At 46.0% G+C, this 26,871-nt stretch overlaps 1 protein-coding gene across 1 annotated transcript in view; it reads right to left on the reverse strand.

The window, feature by feature from the left end:
* The window catches only part of LOC310771285 (transient receptor potential cation channel subfamily M member 7-like), a gene marked incomplete at both ends in the record, with an annotated part of 72,090 nt that overhangs the window by 17,319 nt on the left and 27,900 nt on the right, over window positions 1–26,871 (reverse strand). Inside the window, 8 exons of the mRNA XM_083663934.1 lie at window positions 4,458–4,613; window positions 6,130–6,358; window positions 8,391–8,668; window positions 9,987–10,121; window positions 11,530–11,670; window positions 11,761–11,814; window positions 14,682–14,816; window positions 16,505–16,605. Coding sequence (XP_083520060.1) covers window positions 4,458–4,613; window positions 6,130–6,358; window positions 8,391–8,668; window positions 9,987–10,121; window positions 11,530–11,670; window positions 11,761–11,814; window positions 14,682–14,816; window positions 16,505–16,605 — 1,229 coding nt within the window. The remainder of the gene's footprint in view (window positions 1–4,457; window positions 4,614–6,129; window positions 6,359–8,390; window positions 8,669–9,986; window positions 10,122–11,529; window positions 11,671–11,760; window positions 11,815–14,681; window positions 14,817–16,504; window positions 16,606–26,871) is intronic.

A 26,871-nucleotide genomic window follows, 5' to 3' on the forward strand; every position in this document is an offset into this window, starting at 1 on the left:
TTGGGTTGCAGTGAGTGGGGCCACTGCCTTGGTTGCTTATTTTCTTTTTGTATTATTTTTACTTGATTACTGTCATCCTGCACTGCCACCTGTCCTGCTATTACCAACCTGTGCTGTTGTGCTGAGCACTGTTTTAATTAACAAAACAACCTTTTTCTAAATAAAGATTGCTATTTTTTTTATATATTACTCTGTATTTGTGCCTTAACGGTGTCAGAACCCGCGGTCTGTGGTATTCAGCTTGCCACAGTAAGAAAGAACATTAACTCTTCAGACCATCGGAGGTATTGTAGCTTACGCTCTTGTTTAAGCTCTTGCTATGCTTAATTATTTGCTCTCTTATTTGACTTGATTTTTAGGACTTTTATTCTTTTATTATCTTAAATTTTTACCTCTGAGAAGTTTGTTGAGGTTTTCTCTTTTTACTAGTCTACCTAACAATGTATGTACAGTCAACTTTTTGCACAACCCTCGGTACCGTACATGTGATGCTGACTGAGTGATTTTTAGTATTTTACTTTGCCTATTTTGTGATCTTGAAAATGTCTATGAGTTGAACAAATAGTGCAATGGGGCTTTGCAACTATTATGTCTTGGAGTGCACTTACCTCTGTGACATTAGTGCAATTCTGCAGTGTTTATCTCATCATCTCATTAACATTGATGTGTTTTGATAGCCAGTGTTTATTACAAATTAATTTGGGGTGCCTTGCCCCCCGCACCGATCGATCGTTTCTCTCCCTCTCACACACAGGTGTTGCTTGTAGGCTACTGGACGGTTTTGAGCCTTTTCTTTTTTTCCACGACACCGGGTCATATCAAAAAGTTTGGCCAGGAGGGGTGTTGTTGGGTAGAGTTGCTGAATTCCGAAAAGCAAAATAAATCAACTCAAACTGGACTCAAATTGATAACAGTGTGAGACAAAACTTTGAAAAGCATCACCCTCCCCTATTTTCCTCCAGTGACCCCTTCCATAAACAATGAACGGTCCCTAACTCACTATTGAAAATACCATATGTTCACTAACCACTAGTAAAGTAAAGTAAAGGTAAAGTCCCACTGATTGTCACACAATGTGTGAAATTTGTTCTCCGCATTTGACCCATCCCCTGGGGGAGCGGTGAGCAGCAGCGTGCGCCGCGCTCGGGAATCATATGGTGATCTAACCCCCCAATTCCAACCCTTTGATGCTGAGTGCCAAGCAGGGAGGCAATGGGTCCCATTTTTATAGTCTTTGGTATGACTCGGCCGGGGATCGAACTCACAACCTCCCAGTCTCAGGGCGGACACTCAGACGACAAGGCCACTGAGCTGGTCACTACCGCAGTATTACAGGAATATTATAGGATTATAGATTTCTTGTTATGGCCATCACAGAGAAAACAACAATAAAAAGGAAATGGCTTGATATGAAATTACTCTAAAAGCAAAAAGCAAGGCGATCTCTAGACTATGCTCAAACGATGTTGACATTAATAAGCTAAATTAATGGACATAATAAGTTTTTTATGCATTATTAATTCCCTCTAAATGGTAAAGGGACTGCATTTATATAGCACTTTTATCCAAAGCCCTTTACAATGTGCCTACATTCACCCATTCACACACCGAGGGTGGCCAGCTGCCACGCAGGGTGCTGGCACAGCCATCGGGAGCAATTTGTGGTTCAGTGTCTTGCCCAAGGACACTTCGACATGCGGACTGGAGGAGCCGGGGATCGAACCACCGACCTTCTGGTTAGTGGACGACGCACTCTACCTCCTGAGCCACAGCCGCCCCTCTAAAATGATAAATCCCTACTTCTATCATATTTTTTCTTCCCCTCGGCTGTACAGCTGTTAACATCTCCATGGCAACGTCACGCCTCTTTACTTGCTGTAGAAAAGCATTTTCAGTGTAGAAAAGCTAAGCTGGCTTATTTGCAGGCCTTCCTAATGGCAATATTGCGAAGGGTTAGAGTGAGAGAGACAGAATAAAAAAAGAGAGGAAAAAGGCAAAGAGTGAGGTTAAGAATGTGAATAAAACAAATGTGCGATGTAGGTGTAAACACAGGATCCAGTAGTCTTCATTTAGGCTAAATTAATTCATTTAGGCTAAAATAAGACTAAATGAATGAATCAAAAAAAGAGAGAAAAAGTCCCCACTTGCAACAACAGCAATTACAGTACATGCATGTGTCTAACAGAGAATGGCAATGAGAGAGTAGACTGTGACTGAGACCTGTGCACAAGAGCAGAAATGATAGACAATGTGAGCAAAAGAAGTGACTAGCCAGCAGTTTCAGAGAAAGAAAACAAAAGAGTTAAAGTCCCTGGAAACCAGAAATAATTTTTTTATTATTTAGCATTTTGAGTTCATCACATCACAGGACCCTACAGTATGTTAACATTGAGTGCCAGCCACTTTTGGAGAACGGACGCTCCCAGTGCCAGAGTTTCAGAGCTTTTTTCAGTGATTTCTCGAGGCCCACAGAATATTGTGTGATATTACTATGTAAACACTGAACACGCAAAAAGAACGATGAGACTCTTTTCTATCATCAGCAAAAACAGGTTTATTGATATAATTTTCCGTTCTTTAGTTATCAGCCGGAGAAGATAGCTTGATTTAACCAAAAAGAGCCGTTTTTTTCTAGAAGCTGAGATAATGACCCTTTTGTGAAATTAAACATTTCAAACACATCACTGACTCTGAAGCTAATTTTCTGATGTAGTCACACCTCAAAAATAATTTCCTTCAATGAAACAGTGAAGGCCAGGGAATTTTGTTTGGCAGAATAATATTTTTAGCTGCAACCAGCAGCGCTGGCCCCTGCGTGCGCTGCTGGTTGCAGCTTCTTGCTGGTCTTGATTTGCTGCTGGTGGGCATCGGATATTCTGGCTTGCATTTGCCAATACTGTCCTGCTGTCTGGGTCTGTCTGGGTGTTGTGTGCTGCTCTGTGTGCTGCTCTGCGTGCCGCCCCCCCCTCCCACCCCTCAACTGCACACTCCTCCTCCGTATGGGAGTGTCTCTGGTGGCTCTCTGCTGAGTTTGCTGTGCACAGTGAATGAATGAATGAATGAAAAAAATTTATTGGTCACCACCACCACCACCACCAACCATACACTTAGGTCATAACCAAAGGTTAGGGGCAGAAGCAAACGCTTATGTAAAGCCCGACCCCTTTTCTTACAATTAAAATAAGAAAATCATCATGTTCAGACATTTTGGACATTGTCCTTACTTGCCATCATATAAACAACAATGGATTTCAAGGAAAAAATATCCTAATACAGGAAACAAAAAAACAACAACAAAAAAAAGCAAAAAAAAAAGTAAATAAGCAATACAACAGTCAAAAACCAGTGAGTAGCAAATAACAAAACAGTGCACAGTGAACTGTGCACAGTGAAGGCCGGGTGCGCGACATCCAGCTTTTGTACAGCGTTCCGCGTGTGTTTGTCACCGGCTCCTATGCTTCCAGTTGAGAATAATAACAACTCCACGGCTGATCATGCGGATGGGCTGTCGCAGCAGACACGGAGGAGCTCAATTGTGGGAGCAGATTGGCTGCTGCAGGCACATCTAACGTTAAAACGCTTCATGCATATCGATGCATACGGATGCAATGCGATTTCCGTTTCCCCAACGACTTATTCTCTGTTTTTCTCTGCCTTTCTGTAATCTGGAGAGCACTGTCGCCACCTAAGGGTTCTGTAAAATAGGTTATAGACCTCCAATAGTTACAATATTTGTACAGGAGATGCAGAAGGCTTTGATCGACGTCCCACCGTCAAAAAACGCATTGGACGTCCACAGACGTCCCTGGCACTTCTCGTTACTTTTTTTTAGGACTTCCACAGACGTCCTTGGCACTCAATGTGTTAATAAGCCACCAGCCAAATTTGAACGATGATGAACGTCGCAAAGTATATAAATTTAGGTTTGACAGTCATGGCAAAAGTCATGAGAATCAATTAGATATTTTCTCCCGCGGACTGTGTGGGCGTGTCCCGTGTGTGTGCGTGCAGGACTGCAGGTCTCCTCCTCCGAGAGAGAGAGAGCGAGAGAGAGAGGGAGGGAAACGGAGAGAGAGAGAGGAGAGAGAGAGAGAAGGAAAGAGAGATGGAGTGTGTGTGTGTTCGCTCGTTGCTCGGCGCATACTGACAGAGGAAGAGAGACTGCCGCTGCGAGTGCACAGCGCTACTGTGTGTGTGTGTGTGTGTGTGTGCGTGCATGTGATTCGATTAAATCTTATGACGTGATAAGATTTTTCATTTGAGCACCGCGCGCACCGCTCTCTTCAATGAGGAAATGGAAATCCAGACCTTGTAGAAAAGTGGCGATTTTGGGGCTTTGGGTTGAAACTAATGTCCCCTACTTTCTGAGACACACAATTACTCACATAAGACCCTAAATTTAATAGTTAGAAGGTTTTTGTGGATTTTGGTTTCCAGGGACTCAAAGTGAATCTAACCATTTGGATGTCCTCGGCTAGGCTCTGGAAGTTGTGCTCGCTGTCCTCCATGGTCATCTGGTGGTCGTCCTGGCTCTGCGGGATGTGGGCCATCTCAGCCTTCGATTTGTATTCCAACAGTAGGATGGCAGGAGGCACCAAGATACTCAGAATAACCTGCGCACAAGCACAAACACACACACACACACACACACACACACACACACACACACACACACACAGCTGTCTGTCAGGACATTCTTTTGACTTGCATACACCAAATGATCGAAAGCAATAAATTATAGCATTTTCAGCATCCCTATACATCCCTATATTTTTTCCTTTTTCTAAATACCATATTTGAATGAACACAACTACACCCTGCTGAAAAAATGTCACACACTGCTGAAACCCTAATGTAACATCTGATCTGCTCACCTACAACAAACAAATATAGAGCAATTAAATTACAGTTTAAATTATACTGTAAGTATCCAAATAAGGGCCAGTTTAAACCTCAACAGGACACTGAACCGCAACAAGTGGCAAGTGATGCAGGCAAGAGGCCTAACAGGGAAGCCTGTTTCCAGCAGCAAAATGACTCCTTTCATTTATACGATCTTTTCAATAAAGTGACAAATAGTTCCAGTTCGGTTATTTGTGACGTATATGAGATCAACACCTCGTGAAAGCGGATACAAAGCTTTAACCGTATTAATTAATGTCAGTTATGTATCCGTTACAAAGCTCTGGTTCAGGTGTTACATATATCGTCGCTGTCCAATGAAAACCACTTAAGTCCCTTTTTTATGATTTTAACTTTTTAATATAAATGGAATATATCCATTCTCCTCCATGTACTGGCAGGTTTTGATGTCTAAATGACCAATGAAAACATGTTTTACTGGGTAATCTATGTAACACGTACCACCATTGGATGCTGGACCCGCCCATCACATCGCGTATGTGACAGTCGGACCTCCATTCCCCCCCCCCCACCTCATGAGGACTTAGCCGGAAAAGCGAGCGGGCACGCTGCTGAATCGAATGCCAGCTGTGTTTCTGGCTTGGTTTTGTGTGTTTCTGGCATCGTCTGACGTAAATAGATCAATAAGGTGTTTGCGGGTTGTCCCTGGGCTGTAAACTCATTTAAAGTATGCAAATCAAAGTAGTTTCTGACGAGAATAATGTCACGTTAGTCCGAGACTGCTCAAGCCCATGACAGAGCCACTCTCCCCGCCTTGGGAGAGTTAAGAGCTCCGCTATACTCTTGGTCCGCACGTCCCCGCCGCACGGAGCACAGCCGCTCGTGCTCGTGTGATCCACAATGCAGGCGCCCACGCGCTGCTGCCTGGAGGGCAGAAAGTGCCCCAGACTCGGTGTGATAATGCTGTAAACATCATTTGAGCTTATTCAGGTAAGATGTAATGACACATTCAGTGGTAAACTGTCTATAATGAAGACATGTGCCAAATATGACAACGTGGTGTTCAGTATTTCAAGAGCACAGCGTTTTTTGTTTTGGAGATAAGCGGTTGTCATAGGACAGCGACGATATGCTATGACCTAGAATTAAGAAATATCCAAAATATCCAAATAAGAGTTATTTCCAAACCTCAACAAGTACTGTACTTGTACTGATATTGGGACAGTTCCTCTTCTGATAATAAAAGACCAGGAGGGAAATCTGCACCTTGTACCAGGAGTTCTTGCGCATGTTGAGCCGGCCCATCCACATGTCGGACAGCAGCATCTGGGTGCAGGTGTGAGCCACGAAGGGCCGCAGGTGGGACGAGACGGCCAGCTTCAGACAGGTGGAGTTGCTCCAGTTCTTCAGCTCGTAGGTCAGCAGCTTCATGGCCATGGTCTCGTCCTGCCTGAAGGACTGCTCCAGCAGGTCCACCGCCAGCGTCCCAAACTCACTGGAAAACATCCACAGAACCCTTCACATGTCGCTGCTGCACATTGTTGGTGATTAGCCAAACAAGGTCGATTTGGTTACTTTTTATCTCCGTAAGTACATCATGGTGAATTATTCTTTTCGTAAAACAAACAAGAAAGTATTTATTTTGATGGTTTTGTCACTGTAGAAAATGGAATGTTGTGGAATGTTAAAGCCGTTTTTCCTCACAATTTACTTTTAGACACATAACAGATTAAAATAGTGATAACGTTTGATCTGAGAGAGCTATCTCAGTCATTCAAAAAGTTATAAGATGAATCAGCATGTTTGTAAACAAATGGATTGGCTATACTTCCGGAAGCAACTACCGTTGGTTTTAAACAGCAGTTCAAGGTGAAACCATGCCCTCTGAACTCTAACTACTCATTCATAAGCTAGACATTCCATTCAAACTTTAAATGAGTCACCACTTTAAAGGGATAGCTGGGTTTGTTTGAAGTTGGGTCCTATGAGTCCACTTGCATACAGTCAGTGCACTGGGTAAAACACTCTGGACACATCGCACAATGAGATTAGGAGAACTGCACTCCAGCTGTGGCAGACACAGAGAGCTGTCTGCTGAGTGTGAAGGGGGCACATGAGCAAAAACAAAAAAAAAAACAGAAAAAAAACATAAAATGCTTCCATACTGCTCACCTGGTGTAATCCAAGTCTCCACAAGCCCTGAGATGCCAAGTTGACTTGAAAAGATGTAATTTACACCCTGTTTTTTAGCTGAAACCTGCACTGGAGCTAGCGGCTGAAAGTACAACAACTACGGTAACAACCTTGCTACAGTGAAGATTTCAGCTAACAACAGGCTGTAAATGGCATCCTTTCAAGTCAACTTGGCATCTCAGTCTGTTCTTGAGGGTCTGTTTTTCATGTTGGTAATAATGACAATCAATTATTACATGTTTCTTGCATATTGCAATTTTCACACATACCAGTCAAAATCCCCCCCCCCCCCCCCCCCCCCCCCCGTTTATTTTTGTTATTGCTTAAACCAAACGTTTATGGTCACTCAAGATTCTCTGGAAGACTTGTTGGCTTGATTTGAGCCTTAAAACTACTACTAAAAACTTGAATATTGGGGGATGTATCCTTTATCTCACCCTGTTGTATCTTTGCTTTCATCATGATACAAGAAGTAACACAAATTAAATGGAATAATAATTGCCACAATTTAGCGTCACTCGATCCGTGGCTGTACCCCATCTAGCCACAACCCAGGGATGCCTGCCCCCGCGTTTGTGCCACACGACGCACGTGGTCCTGGGCCGAATTTGCCCTTGTAAAATTTTGAACACTGTCAACACAAAATTTGGTATAGGTGCCATTGCCCTGCCCTGTACAGGATCTGTACTTGTTTTCTTTCTACACGCGGCCCTCAAACAAGCAAAAACTGTAAAACAAGTACAACCAGTTTAAAAATGATTAAAATAATTACCTCATTGTACCAGAGGCAATGCGAGGCAGCAAAAACAACTGTGTGGATGTTTTTACATTGCACATTGATATCAATCCAATCAATGTGTATCCATGATCCTGTAGTTAAATTATTGATCCTTGGCTTAATTCAGTAACACTTTGATATATATATATATATATATATCTATATCAGAGTTTTTTTTTCCAGTGAGGCATAGCAGGATGGTCCTCCTCTATTTTATAGAAGAGATGGGGGATTTCATATAATAATATATTTTTTTTTAATAAAATATCAATCAAACGTGTTTTTTCTTAATAAAAATCATGTTATTCTTAAAGACGTAAGTGTAATGAGTGTAATTGTACCCTCGGTATACATATTTCATTTGAGTCTTTACTGACAGTGTTACAAACCAACTTGGAGTATTTCTTAACCAACTTGCTCAAACTACCATCCCTGGCTCTCTAAGAGTTACAGCGTATATTTGAAAACTCCTTGATCACACTGGTAATAGTAACACAGATAGGTGGTACGTAATCCCACCTACCTGTGCCGCTGTAAAGGCCAAGGAACAACTCACTTTGAGTACTCTTTGAGCTCCTCTGATGTGTCGTCCACCACGTCGCTCTTCTTGGCCTCGTAGCCCATGGTGCGACAGAGCTTACAGGCCACCAGGGCCTTGGCCATGTTCTCCTCGCCGTGCTGCCAGAAGAACAGTGACATCTTCTGCCTCTTCAACAGCACGGCCCACACCAGAAGCTCGTTGAAAGGGTAGGGGAACCGCCGCATCTCCGGGTCATCGATGTCCACGATCTCTTCTTTGATCCTCTTTTTGTTCTGCTCGACGGAAGTCTCCGGCTGAGAGGAGGTGGTTAGGACAAGGGGCAAGAGGTTTAGGAGGAGACGGACACTGGTTGCTGGTGTATGATTACCGTTATCAGGGGCGGCTGTGGCTCAGGAGGTAGAGTGGGTCATCCACTAATCAGAAGGTCGGTGGTTCGATCTTCGGCTCCTCAAAGTGTCCTTGGGCAATATGATGAACTAGGGTTGTGCGATGTCAACCAAACAGCCATCGTGATGGTTCTACAGTGAAACATTGTGATGGACGATGGCATCGTCATTGACGGGGGTGGGGGGAATAATTAATTATTTATTAAGTTGCTGCGGTGGTGTAATGCCATTTGTCTACGCCGCTGCAATGCGTTCACATTAACAACAGAACAGCTGAGCTCTACATGAGACCATGAGGCTTGGATAGGCTACTAGCCTCTGTACTGTTAAACGGCACAGAGCCAGGCGACTGAAGCAGTGGCTGTCACTACCAGCAATTTGAACGGCGCAAAACAAATAACGTTAACGTTACACAGCCTCACCAACAACGTGCAACTAGCTGGCAGAAAACTGACTGAATTACTGGCTGATATAACATTAGATTCGTGTGAGCTTTTGAACCTAATGAGAGAGAGAGTTGAGGAGAAATGGCTAGACAAACACAGCAGCAGCAGCTGCTGTATCTAATGGAGCGACTCCAACTTTCACTTTGGAAACAGGCGAGTTAAATTCACAGTTGAAGACTTGTACTCACTTTCGGTTGAAAACAGAAAAGAACGTGAAGTTTCTTCTTTGTCTTAAAAGGTTTTCACAACAACACAACCGACTTCTCACGCGCGGGGGATGCCCCGGCAACATTAAACAAGCGCACCCAGTTCAGAGAAGCAGTAGAGTGAAGGAGGAGGGGGAGGGGAGGCTTCTCTGAACTGAACTGGGTGCCCTTGTTTAATGTCGCCCGCGCGTTACGGTAAGTAGACTTGGCCTTTTTTATTATGCACAATTTACTTCGAACAGATAATTAATCACGATGATCCGATGGAGAAGGCTCAGACGTCGATGGGGGTCGACCCATCACCATGGTCGATGCCATCGTCCATCGTGCCAACCCTATACTGAACCCCAAATTGCTCCCGATGGTTGTGCCAGCACCCTGTGTGTGTGAATGGGTGAATGTCGGCATGTGTTGTAAAGCACTTTGAGTGGTTGGTAGACTAGAAAAGCGCTATAAATGCAGTCCAGTTACTATTTAGTTATGATTTTTTCTCTTTGGCATTAGCTCTTCAACTGAGGGATGGCGCAGTCTTCCAACTGCTTTGTTGCTTTTAATTGAATTACAGGAGGTTACCTTGGGTTTGTATGGCTGTGCGGTCTTGATGAAGTGGTTGTGCCTGGTCTTCTCCTTCTTGTCAGCCTGGATGCTGAAGGACTCGTGACTTTTCCTCAAATGAGATCCAGGACCTGCTGTGTGGCGCCCCGACCTCTGTGCAGGACACAGAAATACATGTTCATATTTTGCATCCACTGAATTAAATTAGAAGTTAACATACAATGGAATCAATAACAACAAAGATGGTGTCTGAAATTACACATTGTAGCCATTTTTAGTTACAACTGGAATGACCGCACCGTGGATATATGCCTCTGCCAACAAGTGAGCAGTCGACATCCATGTCTGTCTTGACTTTGACATTTGAGCCATATGTGAAGAAATTCCGTCAAGGCGTTACTGAGATATTGCGTTAACCAGCTGGAAAATGGCGTTTGTGAGGTCACAGTAACCTTGACCTTTGACCACCAAAATGTAATCAGTTCATCCTTGAGTCAAGCGGACATTTGAGCCAAATTCAAACACATTTTATGAAGGCGTTAACGAGCTACAGTATGGCGTGCGTGAGGCCACAGTGACCTTGAACTTTTACCTTTAATCAGTTCATCCTTGAGTTCAAGTGGACGTTTGAGCCAAATTTGATGAAATTCCTTCAAGGCGTTCCAGAGATATCAAATTAACGAGCATGAAACAAGCAGTCGTGAGGTCACAGTGACCTTGACCTTTGCCCACCAAAATCGAATCAGTTCATCCTTGAGTCAAGTGGACGTTTCAGCCAAATTTGATGAAATTCCGTCAAGGCGTTCCTCAGATATCGTGTTAACGAACATCGGACGGACGTTAGGACAACCCGAAACCATAATGCCTCCTGCCTGGCTATCGCTAGGAATAAAAACAACACCAAAATGTGTTTTTTCCCCATTGCATTTGTACTTAATTGATCACCATGTCAGTGCCCATGTTGAAGTGCTATGTGGACTTTGTTTGTTTCAAGTTCTGTGTCCGGCCACAGCTATGCCGGTTTACGTGCGATCGGGGTGAAACCTTCAGGGTGTGTAAAGGGCACCCGTGTGGGTGACCTAACGGAGCCGGATTTTATGATTAGGCTAATTAGCTAATGATGTGATGTCACCAGTGATGTCATCAGTGATGATGTCAAACGTGATGTCATAAGGGCGCACACGCACACACAAGGAGGCATTGTGAATGTGACAAGACTGATCAGTGAGGTCACACACACACACAAGGAGGCATTGTGACAAGACTGATCAGTGATGTCATAGGGGGCACACACACACACTGATGTCATCAGTGAAATCATAATGGAGCACACACACACACGGAGGCATTGTGACATCACTGATGCAATAACATTAGTGAGCAACACACACAAGGAGGCATTGTGACATCACTGATGCAATAACATTTAGTGAGCAATACACACACACCCACGCGTGCGCCAATAAGGCTAGTTTATCAAAAATGTCCCAATACACTGGCCCCTAGTTTGAGTGTGCTGAGCCACCAGCAGGCTCCAGCAACTGCAACAGTTTGATCTTACCCTACTGTTGCCATGGAGATTGTTGTAGATGATCCGAAATCGTTTCCTAGTGTAGTTGCACCTGTAAGTCCCACCCATCAGGAACTCGATGACCAGACCCACATCGATCAAAGTGATCTTATAGTTTGGGGGCAGGTTACCCTGCGAGAAGTTACAGCAAAGATATGAGCAACTCAACTCTGGTCAACATCTGCTATCAATCGAAGAAATGTTGAATGGGACTGACTCTACCTGTTTAACGTCCCGGACCAGGTGGAGGAGAGTTGGATTGTTGGAGGGTTGTTTCTAAAATAGAGGAAAGGCAGACAAGACTATAATTCCCATTCTTCGCATTTGTGTATTATAGCGTCATACAAAGCTCTGTGTCCATCTCTGTGTGTGTGTGTGTATGTGTGTGCACATGTATACTGTAGGGGTGCTCCGATCTGAACCGATTCCGATTGCTGGGGTCACGATCTGATTCCAGAATCGATTCTCGATTCCAACGATTCTCGATTCCAACGATTCTCGATTCCAGAATCTACAATCGATTCTCAATTATGTTGTTTTATATTGCAATAACACACAAAGGCAAAATCGAAGACAAGAATTCTAATTTATTCAGGCTGAACTTCAAGTTCAACTTCTGAAGTAGTCAGGCCCTAAAATTCATTTAGCAAACTAGGGGGGAATTCCCCCCTTATGTTCTTCAGATAGGGGGGATTTATAGACTTTGGGGGGGATCTGTAGACTTTGGGAGGAATTTATAGACTTTGGGGAGGGGGGGAGACATGACCTCGAGTATAATACCGCATTCATGACAACTCGGACCGTCGGAGGTTTCATCTCGGAACCTCCGCCCCTGGCATATTTGCGTTCAAGCTGCACTTCCCTGTCAGAGGGAAAACACAGGGAAAAACCAAGGTGGGTTCTGGGAAGTGTATTAATGCAACACTTTGGATGAGATGTGTGGATACATATGACGTCAACTCGGACAAAGCGGAGCTCTGAATGATACCCGAATTTCCAAGCTGTAATTCTGGCCTCGACGACCGTTCAATTCACTTTTGTCGAGTTGTCTTGAACGGGGTATAACTATGCATCTTATGTCCAAGAGGTGGTGGCAGTACACAAATTCCAAGTAAAAGTGCAAATACTCTACTACTGACTGCCCCAAAGGGAATACAAAGTGCTCACACTGGCATTATTAGTGCCATGCTTTACCCACAGAACCACACAGGAGAGGTGAAGGAAGATAAAGGAGTTCTCTCATCTCTAATGTGTGATTTGACCTTTCTTTTTTAATTCTTGTGTGCTTGTTTATAATTGTTTTGCCTTATTATACCTTTGGTCTTTGGTGTAATTATTCTGGTGTACAAGAACTTAAGAAAGGTGCTATACAAATCGTTTTTTATTTTATTATATTATCATAATACTGATGTGGTGGACGTATCCCACAGTGTAACATCGTAAGGCAGGCTGATGACAGTGGGCAGACACTGACAGTGTTCTGAATGAACACCTGCATCAGGTAGACAAAAGTGCCCTGCATGCATCCAGTGAAAATCACTGACCAAAGACTACTAACGTTAGACACACTGGGTGTTGTTGAGTATATCCAGCTAACGTTAGCTGCTTTTAGTTTGATAAAGGAAGCACAGATTGTTGAAACCTTAGCCGCATATTCACATAGCTGCTAACTTATAAATGGTCTACCAGACAGCATGCATAATGATAGCCAGATTTTTTTTTTGAAGATTGCGAGCGGCTAGCCGCTATCACTGTGTTGTCATATACGCTGTAGTCTCGGCTCCCAGACGTTTGGTGAGCTGCGCCACCAAACGGCTGGGAATTTCACTGTCAGAAATTGTTTGTCCGAGCCGGGCGAGAACCGCCGGCAGCAGACACGCCTACATTTATTATTAGAATTTTATTTGGTAGCGGCAATGCCATTTATCATAGTCCTAACACAGAGCATGAAGCTGATATGCTCCAAACAAAATTTATAGCTGTGGTTTATTTTACAATCATTTTTCCTACCGGAAGTGGTCCGCTTGATACTGTGAACTTGTGTGAAGTCATCAGCAGCCAGCAGGCTCTGTAACGTTAGCCTCGGGAGTCGGGTTTATCGCTGGGGGAAAGACCTCTAGCCGCCGGGGCCGGATGAAACACGTCCTATTAACAGGTTATGTTTGTTTCTACGTGATTAATATGTTTCTCCGCAAATGCGACGATGTTTTGCGAGACACCGGTTCTGCATGAGATCTGCCCCCAGAAAGCAGGCCCGCCCACAACACTCATGATTGGTTCTCCGATGCAAGGCTTCCAACAGCGCCACCTAACGTTATGCAAAGATTTAAGTAGTAATATTCTCAGTCTTACAGGAGTGAAACGGATTAAGACTGAGGGCTGAGTCTATATACGCTGTAACGTTGTCGTTGCTAATGCTAACATCGCTACCGCTAGCCATCGACAGTAAAGCTAACTAGCGATCTCATTCACGCCACTGATGCCAGCCAGCTAACACTAGCTAGCACTATTGTCTGCTGCAACTGTAGCTTTGTCTCCCGTGTACAAAACCATCGTCTGACACATTTTAATTCCATCTGTTTATGTGACTCTTCATAACAGCCAGCTAGCCAGCCAGCTTGTGGCTCTGTGTTTACAGAACAGCAAAGCCGAGAGCCCTTCCGCTCTTCCTATGACGAGTGGATCACATGCTTTTTTTAAACGGACACCGCAGTGCAGTGCTGCCTTCATGTGCAAAAAGACAATCGAAAAGACAATCAGAGCATTAAAAATGAGACATTGCTGCCTGCAATACGAAGAAGAATCGATTCTAGGGAGTTGGGAATCGATCCAGGAATTGCGGCATTAAGAATGGCGATCCTTTCAATAATCAATTTTTTTAAGCACCCCTATAGGCTACTGTATACTGTATGTGTGTGCTTTTGTGTGTGTTTGCAAGTGTCTGAATATGTTGGTCAACAACATTTCCTCCCAAATGTATTATTTTTTGTGTAGCAACATGCAAAGGCCTCTGAAACACCAAACCATGGCCCAGAAAATGCCCCACTGAAACCAAAACAAATATATTTATTTTAGAAAATCTGCATCTAAGCCTACCTCACCTATTCAATGGCATGTGTGTGTGTGTACGTTTATAGACTAACCGTGTTGTAGAGCTCCTCCAGACGATTGATTGTGAGGAAGCGGTGCATGCTCACACCATTTTCTATAAGCAACTTGACAAAGTCCACTCTGTCCATCACTAGTGCATCCAGCATTGCCTGCTCCAGCGAGCCAACCTATACATACACAAACAAAAATAATCAAGTTATAACGCAGCATTATTTATTTCTATCAAATCGTTATGATTGAGAAAGATGATAGGGGAGGAAAGAGCACCCAAAAAATGTGGCGAAAATGAAATAATGTAGGCAAAAAGAAACGAATAAATAAATATATTCTTCCTTTCCATTCACACAAGAGCCAGTTGTTCCAAATCTTAAAATCAACATAACCACTGAGGGCGGCTCTCGAAGACAACTCTAATCGGGTTCATGTTACAGTCAAGATGGTTTATCCTCAATAAGATGGTTTGGAATGGTCAGCTCGTGGGAGCCAGTTTGTGCAGAGGCATCCATCCCAGCCTGGAAGCCCTGGTTACTAGGTGCAACGGGGATGAACAGTTCATGGCAGCCTGCCCAAGTCTGGTCCCCTGGCCCGTCGGGACTGCAGATTCTGGGCAAGTCTAAAAGGTTTGGGGGTGAATGTTAAGCTAAGCAAACATGAAAGGACAAATAACCGGCACTGACAACAAGTCGACCTTTCTGGTAGGGCAAAGAAACGTTGAGCCTTAAGCCATCGTCGGGGTAACAAGAATGGTGAAAAAAGGCAATTTAAATGGAAGGGCGAGCTTCATACGCCAACCAACAGGAGAGTAGATAAGATAAGACAGATAAGGTCCACCTGTGAATCGACTGCCGGACACAAGCATTCACAGATAGAAGGTGTGGTTACAACAGTAAGAAAACAACAACTAAACAAACATCAAATAACATCACAAAACCCAAAAGGCAATAAATATTAAAAAGAGACAGATATACAGAAGTCGCCACACATTAAGAACCTCTAATGAGGAAGAATACATAATAAAATGAATGTATGGGTTACACTAAATGTTACAAGAGAACTATGTGGGCTCAAACCATTCTGAGAAATCTGGGGTAGGATTAGTGAGAATAGCATAATTAAAGTAATAATTTAGGAGCTACATGTGACCAAGCTAAGCAGATATCCCTGCAAGCTGTGGCACACACAGACGCACACACACAAACCTACCAGGAGCTAAAAATGATCTCAGAGATCAAATTAATACTGGGTTTTGAAATAGATGACGGTTTGGCACCATATACCTGGGTAATATACCAATCAAATTTAATCCCCAAGATAAATACCTCCTCAAAATACTTCTTGTAGCCAGCAAAAAAACAATAACAAGAAAATGGCTAAACCAGGATCCACCAACAAAAAAAAGAGTGGATAGCAATTGTACAGAAAATATATGAGATGGAAAAGCTGACCTTCTATCGAAGATTGAGAAAGGATAAATTTGATAGGTTCTGGTCCAAATGGTTGGCGCATACGAATACTGGAAGAGCTTCTACTCTCATTTAGCTTTGGATATGCTCATTTGGCCCATGTGTATTGTCACATCAAATGTATTATGTATCATATGTGTATGTCTCGCTCCCTTCTTTCTCTATTTTTCGTTCTCTACTTCTTTCTCTCTCTGAAGTTGATTGGAACAAGTAACCGAACAACATAACACAAAGCTAACTATTGAAAAACTAAGAATTGATCTGTAACACCCATGATGATGACCTGAATGTTTATCTGTTTTTCGTTTTTTGTTTTTTGTTTGTCTTTTATTTTTGGTTTGTTTTTGGATTTGTCTGTTCTAAAACAAAAACCTTAAAAAAACAAAACCTACCAGGAGCTGCTGTCCATACACAAACACGTGATTCTTGGCAATGTCCACACGGTCCCAGGCCAGGGTCAGGACCAGCTGGTCGAAGGCAGACGCATTTGTGCCTGGAAGAAAGTCATACACACACGACGTGCATGCGCGAATACACACCCACCCAGGTCACACACACACACACACACACACACACACACACACACACACACACACACACACACACACGTGCACACACACACACACACACATTGAACACACATTGAGAACAAATTCAAAGTGATGTGACCTAGATCAATGTGTGTGTGTGTGTGTGTGTGTGTGTGTGGGTGTCACAGGGTGATGCATTGGTGTGTGGCAGACATGTGGGTGTTATGATTAACATGGGGGTGGCACTGTCTGGAGGGGGGTTTTCCCTATTTTCGCGGGACTCTTAATTAATTTGGGGCACAGTGGCTGTGATTGGTGCACGGGGCTCTGTGGGTGGTTTCCTCATTGCTCCCAACTGCTGATTAGGAGATGCAGAGCCGGTGTGCAGGAGAGTCAGAGTGCGGCAGAAGCAGTGTGTGTAAGCTGTGCTTGGAAGAGACGCCGGAGAACACGAGGGGCACGGACGAGTCGAGCCGACCGGAGACTCAGACGAGCCGAGCAGAACCTGAGACCCGAGAGGCGGAGGAACGAGGCCGCTTGGACGTGTGGGCCCAGCCAGGGGAACGCTGAGATCCCATCTCGTACGAGCTGCGCCTGCGAGGGAGAGAGGGGACAAGAGCGACAGCGGGAGACGCGCTGTGTGAAAGCGGAGGGGTGGAGGTGCGCTTCCCCCCTCCTTCAGTTAAGTCCCGCTCCATTTTTATTATTTTATCTTTGTGTGCCCAGCTCCGTGAAACAGACGACGCGGGTCTGCCTGCAGGCCTAAACCCCAGACGCAGTAGAACAAACCCTCAGTGGAACTACTATAGTAGGCTACTGCACTGAAGGAGGACGAGCCCTTAAGGCGTGTTGTGAACTATTTAGTTGGTGTGATTTACTTGCAATAGACGTGTTGCATCGAACTGGGTTGAACTTGGTTGCAGTGGATTTGGTTGCATTTCAATTATTTAACTTGGCTCATCCAAAGTGACAGTAGCCTACTAGTGAGTTATCCTACCAGTGAAGAACTCTTATTCCCCTGGGGAACCAAAGCATTAAAGCCTGCTCTGTTCTACACCCTCTTGTCAGCTGGAGGCGTCAGGAGAGGACGGGGACCGGACGAGAGGGAAACACCGCAATTGCTCTGGACTGCAGCAGATACTGGACGTCGCACGGACGTTGGACACTCTTTTTAACTAGGCACATTTTTTCTATTGTATTTTAGTAATAAAACTCATTTGTTCCAACTTTCCACCTTGTCTGTGTATGCTGTTTGGGCCAGCACCTCCCCAGTAAAATCCCATCTCATTCAGTCACGCACACACCCGTGACAATTTTGGCGTTGTCGGCAAGGATTTTCTACTGGGTTGAGTAACTGGCCTTGCAGCATGCCAGGGGGAGAAGAACAGGCCGCAGGGCCGTCAGTAATGATGCCATTTTTTATGGGGGGCCCATGGATGCAAAAATTTAGTGGCTGTGGTTCCGAAGCTAAACTGGGGGAATGGAAACGCCAAATAGAGACTATGTTAAGCTTCCAACCACTCAGTGACCCTCAAAAAGCGGACTTTGTGTTAAGCTCATTAGAGGGGGAGGCCAAGAGGGAGATTTTGACTTTGGAGAGGGACAACAGGAACACCCCCGAGCAAATATTTGATACACTGTCTGCATTGTATGGTGACAACACTCATGTCTCCACCCTCCGGACTCAATTTTTTAACTGTAGACAGGAACCACAGGAGTCGCTTAGGTCATTTTCTCTCCGCCTGCGAGAATTGTTTTTCAGGCTGAAGCGGAAGGACGCAACGGGCCTGGGAGAAGGCGATGTCCTGCTGCGGGACCAGTTCATCATGGGGCTGAGAGAGGGCCCCATCCGCCAAGAACTACGGCGCCAACTGAGGAAAACCCCTCGCCTGTCCTTCGATGAGGCCAAGTTGGAGGCACTAGCGCTGGAGGAGGAACAAGATGAACAATGGCCGCCTTCTACCTGCTTGGCAGTGGATAAGCCGACACCCTATGCTCAACCTAAGGTAACAGACTGGAGGCAGGAATTCAAGAATGAAATCCTCAGAGAGGTAAAGGAACAGATGACCGACATGACTAAAACAATTTTAGCGGAACTGAAAGACAATGGTAGGCAGGACACCTACTCTCCACAGACCCAACGTCCAAGAGTACGTTTTAATGAGCGGGGAGACAATGCTAGGCAGGACTCCTACTCCCCACCGGCCCCACGCCTAAGAGCACAGTTTAATGAGTTTAGCAGCAACGGGTCCAGGGCTAGACCTATGGGTGGCCCTCTCAAATATAGATGGGACCCTCAAGGACGCCCAATTTGTAATAATTGTACTGAAGCTGGACATGTTAGTCGTAACTGCCCCTCAAGCTCTGCTAACCAGGATTTTTAGTGCCTCCAGCCACCGTGGGTCAGGTGTCTGGGCCATTCATAAGCGACCCCACCAGCCTCCTTTCACACCCAAAGTTTATTGGAACCTGCCCCCAAGTGACTGTAAAAGTAGACAATGTAGATGTACAGTGTTTACTTGATACCGGTTCCCAGGTAACCCTCTTTAGCGAGAGCCTTTGCAACGAGCTCTTTAAAGGTAAAGAACGGGGTGGGAGGCTGTCCTGGCTAAAACTCCGAGCAGCAAATGGACTAAGCATTCCTTATACCGGATACATTGTGGCTGACTTTCAGGTTGGAGGGGTCCAGGTTTCAGACCGCGGTGTAATAGTTGTTAAAGATGATTTCATTGGGGACAAAAAGGCAATCCTGGGAATGAATGTCATTTGGGACTGTTGGGAAGAACTGTTTAATCGGGGCAGGCCAAACTCCCCTCTCGGAAAAGAATGGAATAATGTTTTTATTGACTGCAGGCGCATCCAAGCTGCTTCCCACAGGGAGAACTGGGAGAGCACAGCCCGACTAGCCCACCGTTCATCAGTGACTGTCCCGCCAGAGAGTGAGATTTTGCTGTGGGCCAAAATTCCATCTCACCCCCGTAGACGACAAGAGTGCGCCCTGGTGGAACCCTTAGTGGGGGGGCAGGGGGTTGACGTGGCTAAAGCCTTGGTAACTGTGAAGAAGGGCAGGTTCCCTCTTAGGGTGAGGAACATTAACCCCTTCCCTGTGGTCCTTAAACGGTTCCAGAAAGTGGCCAACGTCTGTTCTGTTTCTCCCGAACACATTAAAGCAAATAAAGATGTTTCTCTTACAGAAGTGAGCCCAGGGGTTGTGGAAGTCGATCTTGTTGAGGTTGGCAACGAGCTGAAGGGGTCAGTAGAGGAGGACCCGGGCGTCCCCACTATTCAAGGTGATGGTCTGACCGATGACCAGCAGTCCCAGCTTGACCAGTTAGTCCAGAAGTGGGAGCATGTCTTCTCCAGACACGAGGAAGACTATGGGCGGACGGCAATAGTTAAACACAGGATTCCAACCGGCAGTGCAGAACCCATTAAGGAGAGGTATAGGCCTGTACCCCCGACCCTTTATAAGGAAATCCGTAGCTTGTTGCAAGGTATGTTAGAGGGAGGGGTTGTAAGGGAGAGCAGCAGCCCCTGGGCTGCCCCTATAGTGTTAGTTCAGAAGAAGGGTGGGGCTTGGCGCTTTTGTGTAGACTACCGGAAGCTCAATAACGTCACACATAAGGATGCTTTCCCCCTCCCCCGGATCGAAGACTCTCTCACTAACCTTACACAGGCCGAGTGGTACTCTACCCTCGACCTAGCTAGCGGGTATTGGCAAGTGGAGGTTGAAGATAGTGACCGAGAAAAGACTGCGTTTACCACCCCTTTCGGCTTATTTGAGTTTGAGAGGATGCCCTTCGGACTTTGTAATGCCCCTGCGACATTTCAGAGGCTGATGCAGCGGTGCCTAAATGATCAGCTCACTGAATCAACTCTTGTATACCTGGACGATGTGATTGTGTTTTCCAAAGACTTTGCAGGCCACTTGAACCATCTCGAGAAGGTGTTCCAGGCCTTGGGTCGTTATGGCCTTAAGCTTCGCCCAGAAAAGTGTAAGCTCTTCCAGAAGCAAGTCAAGTTCCTGGGACACCAAGTCAGCAGCCAAGGAGTGGCACCGGACCCAGAGAAGGTGATCGCTGTTCAAAACTGGGAGGCTCCCACCACCGTCAGGCAAGTGAAATCCTTTTTGGGGTTCGTGGGCTACTACAGACGGTTCGTTAAAGACTTTTCTAAAATTGCCAAACCGCTAAATGAACTCACCAGAGGCACAGGCCGAAGCCGACGCCCACATCCCGTCCAGTGGACTGAGATGTGTGAGACTGCATTTAGGCAGTTGAAACAAAACTTGGTCGAAGCCCCTATTTTAGCATTTGCCGACTATACACAGCCGTTCATTGTCTACACAGATGCAAGTAATCGTGGATTGGGAGCCGTTCTGGCCCAAGAACAAGATGGCTTAGAGCGTGTTATTGCGTATGCCAGCAGAAGCCTTCATCCATCTGAGCGCAATGATGCCAATTACAGTTCCTTCAAGATAGAACTGCTAGCTATGAAATGGGCCGTAGTGGAGAAATTTAAAGATTATCTGTGGGGAGCAAACATTACTGTGGTGACTGACAACAGCCCCCTTGTGCATCTGCAGACTGCCAAGTTAGGGGCTGTAGAACAAAGGTGGGTTGGTCAGCTGGCCAGCTTTGATTACACCATAAAGTACCGCCCTGGGAGAGACCATACTAATGCCGATGTTCTATCTAGGCTCCCAGCTGCCTCCACAGATCCGACAGCGGCTGCCCAGGAAGGTGAAGGTTTGCTGGTGAGAGCAGTGGAAGCCCCCGACCCTAGAGGGGATGGGTTCGCCAGCTGGGGATGGGACCCCGACCACTGGAGACTGGCACAAATGGGAGACCCGATCCTCTGTCAAATCCGGGGGTATTTGGAGCGAGGTGAGATACCTGATGCCGCTCAGAGACTGTTGTTGCCTCAACCAGTAAAGAGACTATTACACCAATGGAGACGGCTGGAGCTGTTACAGGGGGTTGTGTGCAGGAGGATACAGGATTCATTGACTCTTGAGAACTTGAAGCAGGTTGTAGTCCCTGAACCTAAGGTCCAGGCCCTGCTGGAAGCATGCCACAGACAGGCGGGGCATCCCGGGACAGAACAGATGTTATCCCTGTTGCGGAGGAACTTCTACTGGCCCCAGATGGAACAGGTTGTATTAGCCTACACACAAAAGTGCCCTCGCTGTGTTTTGCACAAAGCTAAACCTAATGTTAGAGCCCCCCTTGTGCCTATAATTCCGAAGGCCCCCATGCACATGGTAGCCATGGACTTCCTGACACTCAGCCGCCCAACCGATCGATATCAGAACATTCTGGTGGTGACTGATCTTTTTACTAAATATGCATGGGCAATCCCTACCCCGGACCAAACTGCCTCAGTTACAGCTCGTGCATTGTGGACACACGTCATCCAGCCCTTTGGGTGTCCAGAGGTGCTCCATTCTGACCAAGGCCCAAATTTTGAGTCAAAGGTGATTAAAGAACTGTGCCAAGTATATGGTTGCCGCAAAAGCCACACAACCCCATACCACCCGCAGTGTAATGGAGCATGCGAACGATTTAACCAGACCCTGTTGAACTTGTTGGGGACATTAGAGATAGAGCAGCATGGTAACTGGGTGGGCTATTTGCCAGGGCTAGTCCAGTCCTACAATAATACCATCCACAGCTCCACCAGCTATGCTCCCGCCTTTTTGATGTTTGGCCGCCACTTGAGGACCCCTATAGACATGTTAACTGGAGCAGTGGGCCCCGAAGGCACTGCTACGACAACCGAGTGGGTGGGGAAACATCATAGACAGCTAAGCTATGCTTATGATAAGACCACAGCTCACCTAAACAAAGCAGCAGAGAAAAACAAAAGACTCTATGACAGGACAGCACAGGAGGCCCCACTGCTCCCAGGTGAACGTGTGCTGGTCTTAGACCAGCGAAGACGAGGGAAGGGCAAGTTGAGTGACAGGTGGGAAAACCAGCCCCATGTAGTGGTAGTCCGGCCCTATCCAGACCGTCCGGTCTACAAAGTTAGACCTGAAGGCAAAGACGGACCAGAACGTGTCCTGCATCGCAATAGTCTACGTCCCTGTCTCCCCTGTCTTGCTCCAACAGAAGCTGAGCCCACAGAACCTGGGCCCAGCGAGACCCCTGGGGGTTTTCCACTTTGGGGATTTGTGCTCCCCCCCCATCCTGGCGACGCAGCCGGAGAAGTCCAGGCCCCCGAACTCAGACGTTCCCAACGGGAACACCGGGGTAGACCCCTCCGCTACAGAGATTAGTTCTAGGGACTAGAACGCTTTGAGTTGGGGGGGGTGTCACAGGGTGATGCATTGGTGTGTGGCAGACATGTGGGTGTTATGATTAACATGGGGGTGGCACTGTCTGGAGGGGGGTTTTCCCTATTTTCGCGGGACTCTTAATTAATTTGGGGCACAGTGGCTGTGATTGGTGCACGGGGCTCTGTGGGTGGTTTCCTCCTTGCTCCCAACTGCTGATTAGGAGATGCAGAGCCGGTGTGCAGGAGAGTCAGAGTGCGGCAGAAGCAGTGTGTGTAAGCTGTGCTTGGAAGAGACGCCGGAGAACACGAGGGGCACGGACGAGTCGAGCCGACCGGAGACTCAGACGAGCCGAGCAGAACCTGAGACCCGAGAGGCGGAGGAACGAGGCCGCTTGGACGTGTGGGCCCAGCCAGGGGAACGCTGAGATCCCATCTCGTACGAGCTGCGCCTGCGAGGGAGAGAGGGGACAAGAGCGACAGCGGGAGACGCGCTGTGTGAAAGCGGAGGGGTGGAGGTGCGCTTCCCCCCTCCTTCAGTTAAGTCCCGCTCCATTTTTATTATTTTATCTTTGTGTGCCCAGCTCCGTGAAACAGACGACGCGGGTCTGCCTGCAGGCCTAAACCCCAGACGCAGTAGAACAAACCCTCAGTGGAACTACTATAGTAGGCTACTGCACTGAAGGAGGACGAGCCCTTAAGGCGTGTTGTGAACTATTTAGTTGGTGTGATTTACTTGCAATAGACGTGTTGCATCGAACTGGGTTGAACTTGGTTGCAGTGGATTTGGTTGCATTTCAATTATTTAACTTGGCTCATCCAAAGTGACAGTAGCCTACTAGTGAGTTATCCTACCAGTGAAGAACTCTTATTCCCCTGGGGAACCAAAGCATTAAAGCCTGCTCTGTTCTACACCCTCTTGTCAGCTGGAGGCGTCAGGAGAGGACGGGGACCGGACGAGAGGGAAACACCGCAATTGCTCTGGACTGCAGCAGATACTGGACGTCGCACGGACGTTGGACACTCTTTTTAACTAGGCACATTTTTTCTATTGTATTTTAGTAATAAAACTCATTTGTTCCAACTTTCCACCTTGTCTGTGTATGCTGTTTGGGCCAGCACCTCCCCAGTAGAATCCCATCTCATTCAGTCACGCACACACCCGTGACATGTGTGTGTGTGTGTGTGTGTGTGTGTGTGTGTGTGAGTGTAAATTAGTTCTGAGCTTCCGTTTTAAAACAACCCCTCCCTTTGATGGAACAAACATCACTTGATAGACAATTCAAAGACGCTATAGACCTGTATTTTCTTCATGTAGTTGGTTTTTGGTCTGGGCAAAGTCATCTGACCCCACTCGCCCCTCTGGTAGAGTGTGTGTGAATAGTTGAACTATCAGTTATATTGTTGAAAAGAAATGTAGGAGTTTGGGTATGAACAACTGTGAAAGTATAGAAGTAGGTGGGCAAATTGCCTTTGCTCAACCGTAAGCCACGTTTTGGCAACCACCATATTGATGTGCTCGGACCAAGACAGTGTGCAGTCAAGCCAAAGTCCTAGAAGCTTTACTGATTTTACTTGTTGTATAATTTGACCCTCTATCTGTAAGTTCACTATTCACCTTATGTTCAGACGCGGCAGTGGGCCAAATTCTTCTGCGTTGTTTTAACACTTCCCGGCGGTCATGGGGCGAAATACAAAAGAACGTCAGAAGAAGAGAGTTGTTTTTGTAGCGGACAGTGCAGGGGGTAAAACAAAGAACGTAGCCTACTACTTTGAGCTCGGTACACAGCAAGCAAGCGGAGTATCCACTGTTAGCCAGGTCAGATAACGTTATCGTCGACAATGACGAGCACTTTCTTGTAAAACATACCTGGACCCCAACAAAGAAAGCTTCAGATAGTTTTCTCTCCTCCGAGCGCTCGAGCCACTTACGTCTATAAGACCTGCAGACGTTAATGTAATTCCCTGAAATGCAAGAATTAACAAGCCAGTTACATGGCATTGCATTCTTAGACATTGCCGTTTGCTTTTATTTGGTATGTTATATTGGTTAAATTATTAGTTAATTCAGAGTTAGATGATATTAGAGCAGCCGGCCTTTTTCTTTTTTTTTTTGCCGGAAGTTGTCACACGACCACACAAATGGGCGTGGCTACATAAGGTGAATAGGATTGTGTGAAAATCTGTCATTAGAACCGAAAATTATGCACATTGTTTTTGATATATTAAAGATACATTCAGCGTTGTTTTTATGTTAAAATAAGTGTTAAATGGCTCTATATTCTGACAGCAATCACTGAAATAGTGTTTAGTCAGTAACTTGAAACCCCCAACCCCCCACTGTCCTCTATCTCTCTCCTGTAGTCCTGCAGGCCGGGTGGACGTATCTCCACAACCGTAACTCGTAGAGACTCACCAATGGCGGCATTGGATTCGGGGTGAAAAAATGCATAATAGTCTTTTAAATGGCATCGGAATCCGACCTTCGGCTTCCCAGAAAATGTCTACATTTCTCTGATTGGATAAGATAAAAGTTGAAAAGTCAGCCTCACAAACAAGGCCCGTAAGCCCCTTCGACCAAGGTCCCTATTAACACCCCGCACAAACCCCACTACCTCCTCCTGAACCCACCTGAACTCAGCTGAATCCCCCCCCCCACCACTGTCACTTTGCCGTATTTAACTCTTGACTGTAAATTCTTGTAAATTCACTGCCTATTTAACACTTCTTTTTTTCTTTCCCCCCCTCTGCTAATTTATATTTATCCTGGTTGCTGCTCCACCCTCTGCCGATCTGGGGAGAGCCGAAAACTGGCTCCATGCTTCCTCCGAGACATGGGCAGTTAGCCAGCCGCTTCTTTTCACCTGACAGGGGAAGCTTCACCGGTAGGACATAGCACGTGGGAGGATCACGCTATCCCAACCAGTTCCCCTCCCTCTGAACAGGCGCCCCTAACGACCAGAGGAGGAACCACATCAGCAACCAGGATATTGCATGTTTTGGTGAAGGGGGTTCCTATATGAAGGAAACCCAAGAACATGCAAACTCCACACAGAAAGGCCCTTTTGACGACCTCACCCGGGCGGTGGGCACTCGAGGACATGTGGACGGGCACGCATTCCTTCAGCGTTCACAGCGTCCCAGGTGGGAATCGAACCCAGGACCTTCGAGCTTTGAGGCGACAGCGCTTACCACTGCACCACCGTACCCCTGCCTATTTAACACCTATTTAACTCGGACTGTAAATTCATGTAAATTAATATTTTAGCCTACTGAACACTTCTCCACTCGTGTATAAATATTGTATATATTGGACTGCACTTGCGATGTTGTGATTGTCTTTTTGTTGCTTTTCCTATTTCTTTATCTGAATATTGACATGACCGCTACACTGCATAATGACACGAAGACAAATTCCTCGTATGTAATCTTGCATACTAGTGTGGCAATAAAAGTGGTTGGGAGTAGCTGTGCCTGGCCGAGATCCTTTTCTAGTTGTTGTATGTATTATGTGGCAGCCGGTATGTCCAAGATAAATTTCCCTCCAGGGACAAATTAAGTAATCTTAAATATAGTCTGAATATCCTTAAAAAGTATGCACGCCGTATACTCCAAATAATAACATTCTTTAGCATTCAATAGTATTTGAAAGGGTTGAGAGCTTTTGTTTCCTCCAGGGTCCTTTTAAGTTTGAGTTAAACGACGATTTTCAGACGGCAGCCCGTCTTTATTGTCACACAACACACTACAACACATGCACGGAGGGCCACAACACACACATGCTGACGGTGGCCGGTGAAATTTGTCCTCTGCATTTAACCCATCCTGGCTTTGTCCATTCCTCCTGGGGCAGGCCAGGAGCAGTGGTCGCTTTCTCGTACAGCGCCCGGGGACCGACTTCGGATGTTGTCGCCACTGGTCGGATGACGATGACGATCTGATCTTCTGCATGT

The sequence above is a fragment of the Poromitra crassiceps genome, assembly GCF_964638095.1.
Source record: "Poromitra crassiceps genome assembly, contig: HAP1_SCAFFOLD_498, whole genome shotgun sequence".
Taxonomy (NCBI): domain Eukaryota; kingdom Metazoa; phylum Chordata; class Actinopteri; order Beryciformes; family Melamphaidae; genus Poromitra; species Poromitra crassiceps.